Genomic DNA, 14,095 nt, shown 5'->3' with positions numbered 1-14,095 from the left:
GAATGTGTACTTCTGCATAGTATCGCATACTTTATATTTCCCACTGCCCATTACTATTTCTTTTGCAAGGTAGGCTAAAGATATATGCTCATTTATTATTACCTTTTATCTGATAAAATTGATTGAACACGTTTTCATCATGTGTGATGAGCCAAACATACAAATTACCATCATATTTTGCTACTCGCCCACTTTCGTGCCAAGGTGGCCTGTGCCAAGACAGCAGCGTCGAGATGGCCATGCCAATATGCCCCATTCCCTCTCTTTTGCTCTTGCTTTTCCTTAAGTCCAAATTGGTCTTCATACAGGAATTCTTCTTCTCTTTGTTCTGTTCTTCTGTAGACGATTCTCACCACTCCCTTTGATGCATTTGTCATCAGGCCGATGGTCTGAAAATCTTCTGCCCTTTCTGCTCTCGTCTTATTGGGCATAGGAATGATGATATTCTTCTCGGAGTCACTTGGTAAATCTCCTGTTGAGTACATATCGCAGATAGTTTTATACAGTTGAGTTAAGACCTTTTCTCCTACATTTTTGATTAGCTCTGCTGGAATGTCATCTATTCCTGGGGCCTTATTATTTTGAACGTCTCGTAATGCAGTGTCAAATTCGGATCATAAGATGCTAGCTCCCATGTCATCCTTTTCTAGCTCTCTTTCCTCTTCGATAATTTTTCAGCTAAGTTTGCTTCCGTTGTTTAATTCCTCCAGGTATTCTTTCCATCTCTCGGCTTTGTCTTCGTTTTCAATTAAAATATTTTCATACTTGTTCCTTAATATTTTATAGGTCGCTTCCACTTTCCCTTGTCTGAGGTTATTTTGCACATCTTCGCATATATTCCTCATCCATCCTTCTCTACCTTTCCTCACTCTGCAGCAAATCTTGTTCCTTATTCTCTTGTAGCAAGCCTGTTGTTTCTTAGTAATCACATTTTTATACTTTTTCTGTTCTTCAGTGAGGTCTAGGGCATGATCCTTGGCTTTTTCTTAACTAATTTTTTTCTTTATAGAACTTCTTTAATGGCCTATTGAAGCCTATTTTTGTTATTTTTCCAGCTATTCTCCACCGATTTCCCAGTCTGACCTAGTCCTATCTTGCTCTCCACAACTTCTTGAAAGACATGTTGATTTTTTGGCTCCTTTGTCATGTGTTCTTTGCTGATTTCTTGAATTTCAGATGTTACCGTAAAAGCGTGTGTAAGAGGCACACACGTGTTAGAGGTGCACCCCTATTTTGAGCATCGAAGCTATAAAAAAAAATTTTTGCTGCATATTTTTATCCAATCGTGCGGTGTTGCAGACGTATGCCTGGAATTTCAACGGTTATCGAAATTTCCTCTTTCAATACTAATTGAAAGAGGAAATTTTGATAACTGCGGCGGTAAAAGTGGCATAAGAGGGAGTAGAAAGAGTTCCGATCCTCTCTTCGCACACGCCGTTGCTCTACGATGCTAGTTGTACTTACGAACAATTTTGTTTAAAAGCTCTCGCAGGAGTATTGCAATAGAATTGCAGCCGTGGAAAATTTTAAGGCAAAGCACGACAGGCACATAGTATGAACCCTCCCAAGAGATTGGACCACAATAGGGGCAATGTCAGGGCCGTAGGATAATAACCACGTCGTAGATTTAACGGAACCACACTCGGTCCTCCATCAGCCAATGCCTCTGCCGTTTTTTTTCCTTTCCAAGATCCCACAGGAAAATAGAAAAATATCAAGTTACAGGGGAACAATGGAAACGTGTTTCATCCCTACCCCATCTCACCAACTGACCTTTTTCGGTCTACCAGGTTCAATTCTCCCAGTTTCTGGAGGCCAAATGCTAGGTGAGTCACCTACTGAGCTCGAAGATATCTTTCAGCAATTGTATGACAGGCGCGAGGTTCTAAAAGGAATGAGACGTAATGCGATGTATATGTGACAACATTTAAGTTTTTTAAGCTCTAATTGATTGACACAAAAATTTATCATTAAAACAAGGCTACTAATATTCAACATAGCCCAAACAGCGCAATTTTGGAAGAAACAAGCGTAGAATAAGCGCATCCAAACAAGACGAGATGGACTGGAAACTTCAGGCAACGCAAACTGGGTATATCACATTGCTGCGCCTCTGCCCCTTCGCTTTTAAGCCAACAACGTCACATGCAAGATCGGACGTGTTCTTCCCTTGCTCCTTCACTCCTGGCCTCGTAGCTTGAAATACGGAGGGGAGGGAGTGCGCTCCTTACCCTCGACAACTCCTTCAGCACTCTTCACTTATAAGCATTTCCAATTTCTTCTGTCCACCATTTAGTCCAACAATGAACACACTCGTTCGAATTTTTAAACCGCAGGTTTTGACACCAATATAATTTTCAGTTGCATAAATCCTGATATTAGCGCCTGAAGATGATTTTTGAAAAATCAGGTCCTCAGCGTAATGGAAATCGCTCGGCAAGACAGATGTTGGCTATTAACCAGGTATGTCCTTCAAAACTACGTGTTTCTCTACGTTTGATATGCAATTACTGTATGCAGTATAAATGCCACGGGATGCCCACTCGTGGCAGTAAATTTAGCGCGCCCTCAGGAGCGATTAACCCTGCGCGATCTTTTCCATGTTCACCTCTGGGGTACCGACGTGACAGCGCGATGCTTACAAGAAAACCAAACAGGAGCATTTTAAAAATACGACACTAAGGGAGAAACTCCCCTGCCTGCCGCTTGCTTTTGACCTAGGGTTTCAGATGACTGACTCATGCTGAAGACCAAGGCCTCTCAGTTCCCCTTGGACTTGCAACCGGTGAAGGGGAGGGGGGGAAGATAAGAAGTTTGTGTAAGAGTTGCACCCTCATTTTCGGCTGCAATTTCCGGAAAAAAAGGCGCACCTCTTACACGCGCTTATACAGTATTTCATCATCACTAGATTATGATCACCATCGATATCTGCCTCCAAGTAGCTTTTGCAGTACTTTATCTGGTTCCTAAACCTCTGCTTCACTAAAGTATAGTCTATCCTGGCCGTTTCTGTGTATATCTTCTTCGCAAGTAATTCTTAACCCTTAATTGGTCGCCCCCCAAAACTTACGTAACTGGTCATTTGGGGTCGTTGTGTCCCAAGTTGAGTTAATAGCGATTTACAAAAATTTTTGCCAATATATTGGTGTCATTTTACTGCTACTCACTAAGTAAGTTGTTCAAATAAGGTTTATGCATTTTTATTGTTTAATTTGCAGTTAGATGCACAATTAGCATTGCATAAACTATGGCCGATGCATAGAAAACGGTATCAATATTATGCGGAGAACATGTATAGAAACATGAATTTTATAAAAAGAGGGAAATATATCGAGCTTTACAACATTTGAAGAAATCATCCTGCTATAAAAACTGACTAATATATGAAATTGATGGTTTGAGGCGTGAGATGCTTGGTGGAATTGCTTCACTTTAAATAAAAAACTCAAATATTTCTAAAACAGAAAATAGCATCGGGTCAAAGGTGAAAAAACTCTGATATGCTCACGGACGTGTCGGGTCTAAACATCGGTTGCAGCAAAACAAAGCAATACTTTGAAAATCCAACTTTACTCAGGGGTAGAATTACAAGAAATAATAGACTAGAAAATATTCCAATTTTGAACAATGTCATCTTATTTAAAATATCATCTCAGAAAATCCAATCAGGTCAATTTGACCCGACGCGACCAATTAAGGGTTAAATAGCTTGTTGGCAACCACTAATTTGTATACTATGCAGAATTTCAGGAGCCGTCGTCCTCTTTCATTTTGATTTCTTAATCCATATTTTCCGGTTATTCTTCCATCCTGGCCTTTGCTGGTAACAGAATTCCAGTCGCCTAAAATAATGTTATCCTCCTCATTACCTGTCCTGTTTCCAGATTTAGTTTAGAAGAGTGCGTTCCGGCACTGCTAGTTTTGCCAGGACCCCACTGGTCATGATCTTTTCCATGGAGTTTTAGGTGTCTCTTGAATGTCTGGGCAGCCAAACCTTGACTCTACCATCACTGCCATTAAAAGGAAGCCTTCTTCCATGCCTCGAAGCAAAAATTGTCTAATAATACTATTTATATTTCTATGTCTTCTAATAAGGGTTAAGAAGAAGTTCTCTTTGTGGTTGCAAGGATTGAGAAAATCTTTACTGGATTTTTATTGTCTAGTACAACCATCACCAGAATAATCAACTTCTGTAGCTAATGGAAAATTTTCAAATATGAGCTGAGACATTATTGGGCTTCATAGCTAATTTCATTCTTGGTCTAAATTTGTGTCCATGCACATGGCAGCATACAAAGTTATTGATTACAAGCAGTGCTTCATTAAGTTATCATCATGTATTTCTTATTCCCTTAGCTATCCAATCATTCTTTTGTAAAAATTACTCATATGAAATCTTGTGTGTGCATCAGAAAGTTCCGATTATTTCCAAGCACACAAACTTTATGTTACAAATTAGTTCAACCTTATGCCTCCTCAAGTACATAATTAGCTAAATTATCTGTTTATATCACATCATTTAGCTGGCCAGATAATCTGAAATGTGAGTATGAGAGAATGAATTCACAGCAGATATTTTTTAAAAACAATTTTGCTCCTGAAGGTAGCAGTGAAATTGGGCAGGAATAAAAATATTCCTGGTCTAGTGAGCAAAGTTACAGATTATAGCAGGGTTCTCCAATTTATTAGGCCACGAGGGCCACATTCCAAGTTCTGAATTGCCCTTCGGGCCGGATAGCAAATTTGCCGATTACTGAAGTATACAATATTCGATACTTGAAACGAGTGCGCGGGCCAGATGAAAGCCCTCCGCGGGCCATATTTTGGAGATCCCTGGATTACAGTATTCAGGCTTAGTGATTTTTGCAATCATAAGACTGGTATTTGTTAATGCCTGTGAATGTGATCCCGTTGTAATCTCCTGTCTGCATTTGTTGATTCTTTTTTTGTGAAGGGTGTTGATTTTTACTGTGAGGTAATTCATACTTGGTAGAAAACAAGTATATGACACTATAATAGTACATATTATAATATAGTATTATATGACATATGTAGATATCTATACACATATAGTATATATAAAGATAGAATTATATGGCACTAAGTTTACCACTGCATTAACATATGTGTAAATAAATTTTATTAAAAGTTAAATTTAATTGAATTGTAATATTCTGAATGCTTTATAGTTTTCAGCAGATGCGGAGTTCCAAGGAATTTATGGTAGTGAGTGGCTCCCTTCCAGTTTCAACCTCAGAAGAAATTATAGCTGTCTGCTTAGTGATGCGGAAGTTGCCACAAGTAATTGAGGTGAGTCTTTGGTATAAAGAGTTTAAGCAGAGAGAATCTGGCTTCATGTGCATATGTATTTATTAGTTCTCATGCTTTAATTTAGAATATTGTTGTAACACTCATCTAAATTTGCTAATATATGTCTATATATCGTTATATATATATTATGGTGCTTTTGAAACAAAGCTGTTTTCATAGTATGCCTTTTTGAGCATTGGATATATTTCCCAGAGTGGTTGTTTTCTTTATATTGGGTTCTGAAACACCTGTAAAGTATATGAAGCTTTATATTTCATTCTGTTTGTGTTATTGAGCTTATCTTTAATTTCCTCTTCTGTGCATTCTTTTTTTTTTGGTGGTTAGAATTTTTCCCTTGAGCCATCTATAGACTGATTCTTTGGCCTCCTTTGCTGGGTATTTGTTGTTCTATAAAGCTCAAACCAAAACAGTGGAAATTAATACTAGAATGCCAGTGATTTAATTTTGACCATAGGTGAGATTTCATATGGTCAACTCCTATATTTTTTGCTGTAAAAGAATATAATTTTGTGACTTTTCCTTATGCGATAAATGCATTATTTCGGTGTAAATGTTTCGGGATTGGTCAATAAGTTTCTTTAAGAAATTAAATGTATCCCAAATGCCGGTTTCTCTGGGGCTTGCTTTTGTTTGGCATTTTATGACTTTCCCTTTACGTTTCATAACAATTCTGGTAGGTTTTTTATACTTTGCAGCATATAGAAAAGCTTTAATTGCTCTAAGTTATTCCAAAGCGAAGCCTTCTGTGCAATGGGGTTGTTCACTTTGACCCAAAATCACAATTAAATAAAAGCATTCGATAAATGAATGGGAAAGATAAGTTCTTATGAAAAAAGTCTTTCTCATTTGGCCATTTTCTCATAGCTTGAAAATGAAAAAAAACAAAAGCTGTTCCCCACTTTTCATGAGTTAGTCCCTGGAAATTTGGCTCATCAACTCATTCAGGTATCCCTGATCCTTGGTGGAAATATTATAGAGTGTTAATAGCAACAAACCACATAAGATGGGTGCAGGAGGCTGAGGACTACCGGGAAGCTGTGAGCCGTGCGGTATGGAGTGAAATTTGTCCACACTGAAATAATAATGCACAATTTTCCGTTAAATAAAACTTATGTAAAAATTATGCACAAAATGAAAACGTTTGTGGAAAATTGTATGGAGGCCATTTAAAGTCTCATGACATGGAGAGCGGTACCATCTAAGTGAAAACATGAAATTGTGTGGCTCCACTGGTTCGAAGGCAAATGGGAGAGGGATTGGAGAAGAGGAAAGGGATGTGTTAGGAGAAGTGGGCGAATGATTTGAAAGGACTGCTGTGGTTCCATCAAATTGTAGGGCTCTCATCATTGAAGTTCTCAAATGCACACCTCTCTTGTTATGCTGGAATATTTTGGCCGACATGTGGATACTCAATTCATGGGATGACCTTCAAGATATCTGAATTTAAATCCAATTGGAAACCTTTTGGGAATGATGATGCACAAATGGGAGGGAAATGCTGCGAGAACTAATGAAGCAATAGAGAATCAGTTTTTGGAGGCATGGGACACAGTCCAGGGGAGGCCTTCATTTTCTGAAAGGCTTGCAAAATCCATGAAAAATAGACTGCAATAGGTAATTGATGTCATTGGAGAAGTCTCAAAATATTTAATGATTATTTGTTACGAAAACTGTTCTCTTCTTTTTTTAATAAAGCCTTCCTCTACCCTGGAAAAATTTTAATTATGCCAATGCATTTCGATGCAAGTACTTGTCCTCTTAACAATTAATTTGAAACCAGTTGTTGGTTAGGGATAATGGATAGACACTATCACCAGATTCGTACAATTTTTTAAGATAGGACATCAAGTTGCTTATTGCACTCAAGTATGTGGTATCCATAGTTTTTGATCAATAAGGTGATATGCTGAAGCAAGCTGCCTTACCTTCAACATGAATTATTTTGAGAAATACGTATGCATTCAAAAATTTTATCTCCCGCGATGTTGAGTTATCCCAGATTACCTTAGCCCATTGATGAATGAAGTCAGATGTTAAAGTGAGGAGTCATTTTTTTTCTGTTTGTTTCCACCTTAATTTTTTTGTTCTAAGCATTGTTTTCTTTCTTAAAAATTATTTGTTTTATGGTAGTTAGTCATTAGGACAATTAGTTGAGGAAGGGTTGAAGTAACCCATTGATATACACGTATTGATGTTAAAAAGAATGGCATTGATCATCAAAACACAGGAATAGGTTATAAAAGGCTCTTTCTCTATCAAACCATTCTAGTTACTATTCAATTAGTTACTCAACACTAAGGTTGATTGGGATAGGTGATAATAGAATTCAGCCTGCAAGCATCTAATATCACAAATTTAGGGTAGTGGGTCCAGTTGTTATCCATTGGCCACCCCACTCTGCAAGAATTTTGGTTGGGGGGCATCCAAGAATTTTGGTGTTGGGACCTCCACTCCTATTGCACCACGGTCCTTGTGTAATATTTTTGGGGAGATGACAACCCCAGGGTTCCATGAGATCACAGTATTCCTCTCAAATCACTAGCCAGAGTTCGAATGCCCTCTTCCGCACTTTTCTCCTCTCACTTCCCCAATCCCTTTCCCCTTTGCATTTGAACCAGTGGAGCCACACAAATTAGTGTTTTTACTTAGATGGCACTGTTCTCCATGTCGTGAGATTTTCTGTGTTGACTGTACATACAGTTGTACGACCTTCAGTTGTGCAACTCTCTGAGATGTTCTACTCTCTCAGTTGTTCAACTCTCATAGTTGTGCAACAAAAGCTGGTTTGCCCAGCATAAATATGTGCATTTCTATGAGCAGTATCTCTCAATTATATACTGTAGATTCCCGTTAATGTGTCCACCGGTTATACGGGGCAGCCGCTTAATTGGGGCAGATCTTTTAGAACAGAAACCAATCTTAGAATATCCTAGAGTTTTATCCACTTCCCTGGGACAGCATGCCGCTTTATTGGACCATGAGTCGGCAACATTGGCTACACCCGCGAAGAAATTAAAAATTTTTCGTACTGTTTTTTAACATTTAGTCCTTTTTTTGTCAAGGGTGCCTATTTCTGCCTTATTCCTAAAGCTCTTGTAGTCCATCAGAGGATTCAGATTCCCGACCACGAGATCTCAGTCAACGTAATGTTGTTTTTAAGAGGAGCGGACTCCTCTGGCGGCAGTTGGGCTGCAGATGGTAGAATCAACCCGGGATAATGATAAAGATAAGAAGTGGTGACATCTGTGCTGAGGGTTCACGATACGAGGGGGTACGAGCCAAATTATAGAGATTTCTCACCAATGTCGAGCAGAGGAGACTGGTTGAGATAAACAATGTTGCTTACCAAGAGCTTTTTGTTTGCGACATCTTGCACAAAATTCAACTGACTCACGTGGTCTATCCCCTCTCCCACTTTCCACTACCTATACAACTGAGCTGTCGCCATTAGAAGATTGCAATGCTGCTTCGTTCCTTTTCTCTATTTTCCATCCCCATCTCAGCAGTTGACGCATGCCCAGAAGTCATTTTTCTTTCCACTCGGAACTAGTCAACTCAGAACGAGCCATCTAAAACCAGTGTCTGTGGTGTGCATTTTCGGTGAGATTTATCTTCTGATCTACGATCTAAGGGAACCCTGAATAAGTGATATTGTTTTAGTGCCAAGAATTCAATAACACTCCTTTTCTTGAGTAAAATGCCACGGTAGGACCTTTTACTTGCTGAAATAATTGCTTTACTGGAAAAAATTTAAGATCAACCCCAATCCAGTCATCGCCGCTTGGCTGAGATAACTGGAGTGCCGAAATCGACGATAGCTCTGTTATTGCAGCTATAGGATAAGCTGAGAGAAGAATGGAGCCACAATGGAAAGCAAGCGCCACCCCTAAAATGCAAATGTCAAGGTAAGGATCCAGATGTTGAGGATGCCTTAAACCAATGGTTTTCGATTGTGAGCGAACGAGGGGTTTGCATTAGCGGTCCAATGTTAAAAAAGAAGTCGGAGGAACTAGCTTTGAAACTTGGTCATGACCATTTTAAGGCAACAGATGGTTGGCTGTCTAGGAAGACCAGAAATGAAATGAAATTTAAGAGAGCTCCCGGAGAAAAAAATGGTACTGATTTTGTGAGTGCAGAGGAGTGGAAATTGAACGAACTGCCCAAGTTACTCCAGAAGTTTTCTGCTGATGACATTTACAACACCAATGAAACAGGACTGTATTACCGAGCAACACCAAATGGCTCTCTTTGTTACAGTTCTGTAGCACTAACGGGCTACAAAAAAGCAATGGATCACATCACATTATAATAGTCTGCTAAAATCAGCACATTAATTATTCTTTTACTATAAACCTGTGGTATGGGATATTTAGAAAATGTTCCAATTTTGATTATAAATTGTTCTCTGAGGCTACTAAGCTTTCCTTAGAATTTGTATCAACCAGTAATACATATTAAATGTAAAATAAACCTGTTTCCTTGCGATTTATCCACTGAGGTCAAAATGGCTGAATTAGGCATGCAAGGTGGGCTGACAAGTTCAGGTGTTCTAGTATTGAATAGTTTTGATGGCCTGGGCATCCCTACATTTTTTCTGATAGTCATCAATGAAACGCTTCCATTCCCTCTGTCAGTGTTCTGCTTATGAAGGTTGCAGATGATCCCTATATGTATGCTCATCTGAGAGGTAGTGGTTTTTGTAATGTGTTCAGGGGACCAAATACAGCATAGATTTTTAATTTTTTCCTCATTGAAAACTGGTGATATTTAGGCTTATGCATTTCCTAAGTTATTTAGATGCTAGAATTCTATTTATTCTCCTCTGATAGCAGGAAATCGAAATTTGTGGGTTGAAGAAAGCAATTTCACTGTGTTACTGTTTTGATGACTTTCATTTTCTTTTACAGGTTAAGCCACTAAGTTCTCTTTCCATTGACTCGGTGACTGTTATTAATTACTCACTGCCGATTTCACGCAGCCAGTACGAGTATCAGAAAGAAGCACAGGAGAAGAAAGCTATTGAGGTAAGAAGAAGAAGTTAGTTCAGTTGCTTCTTAATTGTTCAGCAATGAAATACAGTAAAACCTCTATGTAGTGAACCTCTTTACATCGTAAACCTCTATACATCATACCAACCCTCTGGTCCCATTAGATTTACATGTAAATTTATAGGCAAACCTCTCTATAGTGAACCTCTTTATATCGTAAAACCTCTATATATCATAGCAACGAGAGACCCCCGAGACGGCCTAACTACCTCCGCATTTCGTACCGAGACAACTAGAGACCATTAATGCAGCCGCGATAACGAACATGGAATGACATTTTCAGCGATAAATGTTTCACGCTTATTCTTCTCTTTTACACCTTTACTTTACTGCAATTTTCATGTTAACCATTACCTAGGGCCATTTGGTTCCATACGAGAGCATACCTAACAGTAAATAAGAAAAAGGCAACGAACTATCATAATCATTTTAAGTGACAGTAAATGAAGACAGAACGCATCGTTTTCTCTCGAATCATGGTAAAAATTGCGCGATAGCACTCGCTTTTTGTTACTTATGGCTTTATTTTCCTGTAAGTGCTTACATACTATGTTCAGTTAATAAAAGAGGCGATCAGCGCAGCCTATCTTGCCGGCGGAAATATTTCAACTAACTTCACTCCCATTTATGGAGACAGAATTACTCAACCGCATTGCTACTTCCGTTTCTAAAATGAAAATATTTCATGAATTTACTGCGACTCGAAATAAATCAAATACAATTTTGCAATTATTTTATTCCCATATTTCCCGGTGTAGCACTTTCTCACTGCCGCCTTTGTAATTTTTTCGATGCTTTCGTGAACGATCGTAGTGTACAATTTATTGCGCTTAGCGACGGTCATATGTCTTGCGTGCGTATTTATGCCGCGAAATCCGACTCTTCCATCGGGAGTCCGGGACGTCAATTTCTAGCAATATTGACGAACATCACTCCATGCGCGACAATGTTAGGTGAAGGAGACAGCTAATTAGTTGATACGCGGTAGAGTAATGAAATTTTTTACCGTCGCCGCCGCATTCTGAAGTAGTTCGCCCAGCATTCCCACTAGGAAATCACGTAGTTTTGCAGACCTAGAGTTTCTTTGTGCCCTCAACAAAGTTTTTCTACGGAGCTCTACGAGCATTGTCTTTAAGAGAAAGGGAATTCAACGAAATTTTCAAAATTACGCTCAATTTCTTGTTTATTTTTTGCAATAGTCACGTGTTTATTTATTTTTTATAATCTTTAACAAGTCATACATTATACGAATGATAAATCAATTTTCTAAAATATATTATAAGGAGTATTTTCAATTATTTGCCATAAAATATGAAAACATACGAAAATTACTTAATTAATTATAAGTTGATGATGGATTCGACAAATAAAACACGGCGGCTGCTTGACATTACCACATTCCGAGGAATTTTCCAAGCCATCGACAAGGGCAGGCAGAAGAAAGATGTAGCAGTGACCTTTGGAATACCATCTATTTTAAACAACCAAGGAAAAACAGAAGAAACTGTATATCTAGGCTGTACAAATAAAAAACACGGGCAGTGAAATAAGAGGATGAAGGAATTATCTTAAGAAATATAAAAGTTGTGTACTTCCCTCCAAACACTACTTGTAAATTACGACCCTTAGACCAGGGAATTATTTCTTTGGTCAAAAGGCATTATCGAAAACAGCTAGTGAATTATTTTTTATGGAGAGTGAATAGTGAAAACGACATTAAAAGTGCTCATGGAACATCCTTCAGACCATGCACAGGCTGTGCCTTTCCTCAATTTTTGAGAAATGCTTCGTCAAGGCTGGGATTACGGGTGGTAGCAAACAGGAGGAAAGTGAGATATTTGAGAATGAACCTACAGAGTATGATAAAATCAACAAAATAGTTGACACAAATTCAACATTTGCAGACTTTGTAAATGTTGATAGTGATTTATTCATTTGTTCCCCGCATGAGTTGGAAGATAGTGGTGAAGGAGATGTATATATCTTGCAGGATACAGGAAGAGATGGATTTAGAGGAAGATGTTGGTAATGAGGAATCAGTTACAGTTCCCACCAAAACAGAGGTTGAGGATTTATTGAACATAATTAAATGGTTTTTATTAAGCATGGAGGAATGCGGTCATAATATGATTGTATTCAATAGAATTAAAATTATTATATCAAAAGAGTTTTAAAAAGGTTAAAGCAAACCCAATAACTAATTCCTAAAAAGCCCTCTTGAACAAGTTACTTTTACCTTTGTGTAATCATTAAATTGTTAATATATGTTCACTAATGCATGCATGTATGTTTAAATATATTAATATTATGGTTTATCAATAAAATGGTGCCTACCACTAAAACCTCTATAGTGAACCTCCATACATCAAAATGCCCAAATTTTGGTCCCCTCCATTACGATGTAAAGAGGTTTTACTGTATTTTAGGTATTTTGACAGAGCATTTGAAGCCTATGTTTTTTCGTATTATGATTAATTGATGCCTGATAGTGGTTTGTTTTCATTGTTTGCTATTTTTGTGATTCTGATCTTCCATTACATCTGATATTTGTTGTTGGCCTCTATATTTCTTCCTTCACCATTAGCAAATGAAAATTGCAGTAATGAAAGAGAAACATCTCCTGAAAGAGTCACACATAGCTGTTTGGAATCAGTTGTGGAGCACAGGTGTCACTATCAGTTATTCAAAAGCTGCTGATGCCATTAATGGGGATAAAATCAATGCCACGATGTATTATGTGCTGTCGCAAGTGCCAGCACCCATTTATGAGGAGGGAACTCAGGAGAGTAGAAAGGCTGAGTTGACCAACATTCTGTTTTATGCTGAAGGTTGCTATCAAGGTTATCACACTTTGTGAGTAATCCACCTGGTGGTATTAGAAATGAAGTATTTTCTATTTTTTTATATCAAGTCTGAATAACTTAATACCTCTTTTAATCAGGCAAGCTACAAACCTGTGGAATGCCTTGTCATCTTTTGATGAAATTGACGCTGTTGCATCACTTTGGCTGCTCACCCTTGAAAAACAGGTTATTTTTTCACTGTTGTTATTTTTCTTCTTAAATTTATTGTAATGCATGAGGGGTCTCTTCCCAAAATATACCTTAGATAATAACATATTTTCCTCTGAAGAGTTCATCCAACAATGGAATTTTAATATATATTAGCATTAGGAATGGGCGGATTCAGGATTGTTTTCGGATTAGGATCGGATGCTTGATTTCAGGTGTCGGATCTTTGGATATTTTTGGATCCAAATGCATTTTTGATTTCCTGCTATAAAGCAAAGTAGTTATTCAAGTTTCTTCTGGGTACATGTGATCTAAGGATTGCTAGTTTGATTTTCATACACATTTTAACTGATTAAAAATAATTTTTATAAGCTTTCAAGTTATTTGACAGTACTCAAATTTTCCTCATGCATGCAGATTTTAAAGAAAATGGTTCAAAAGTAGGACAAGCGTCGTAGTGTGAGGGTGCATGTGAAGAGAGGATCAAAACTCTTTTCACTCTCTCTTATGGGATACTGCATTCACTGAAGCAATATCTGCGGATATTTGGATCCGATATGGCCATCCCTAATTTACATACAATGGAGTCATTTACTTTTTTAAAATTACTATTCTAATTTTCCATCTCCAGAGAATTATAGGGGTGAATGAATGCCAATTTCTCATTACTTCAAAAATGGTGCTGCTAAATTTATTGTGATATTT

At 37.9% G+C, this 14,095-nt stretch overlaps 1 protein-coding gene across 2 annotated transcripts in view; it reads left to right on the top strand.

Moving 5' to 3' along the window:
• Window positions 1-14,095, top strand: part of LOC124170738 (uncharacterized protein KIAA2013 homolog) — a 49,962-nt gene that overhangs the window by 5,312 nt on the left and 30,555 nt on the right. For both annotated transcript variants that reach the window (XM_046549646.1, XM_046549645.1), the window contains exons 5-8: window positions 5,190-5,310; window positions 10,239-10,355; window positions 12,964-13,232; window positions 13,321-13,408. In XM_046549646.1, coding sequence (XP_046405602.1) covers window positions 5,190-5,310; window positions 10,239-10,355; window positions 12,964-13,232; window positions 13,321-13,408 — 595 coding nt within the window. The remainder of the gene's footprint in view (window positions 1-5,189; window positions 5,311-10,238; window positions 10,356-12,963; window positions 13,233-13,320; window positions 13,409-14,095) is intronic.

The sequence above is a fragment of the Ischnura elegans genome, chromosome X, assembly GCF_921293095.1.
Source record: "Ischnura elegans chromosome X, ioIscEleg1.1, whole genome shotgun sequence".
Lineage (NCBI taxonomy): Eukaryota > Metazoa > Arthropoda > Insecta > Odonata > Coenagrionidae > Ischnura > Ischnura elegans.
The sequence above is the reverse complement of the archived record's forward strand: the minus strand, read 5'-3'. Positions and strand labels throughout refer to the sequence as shown.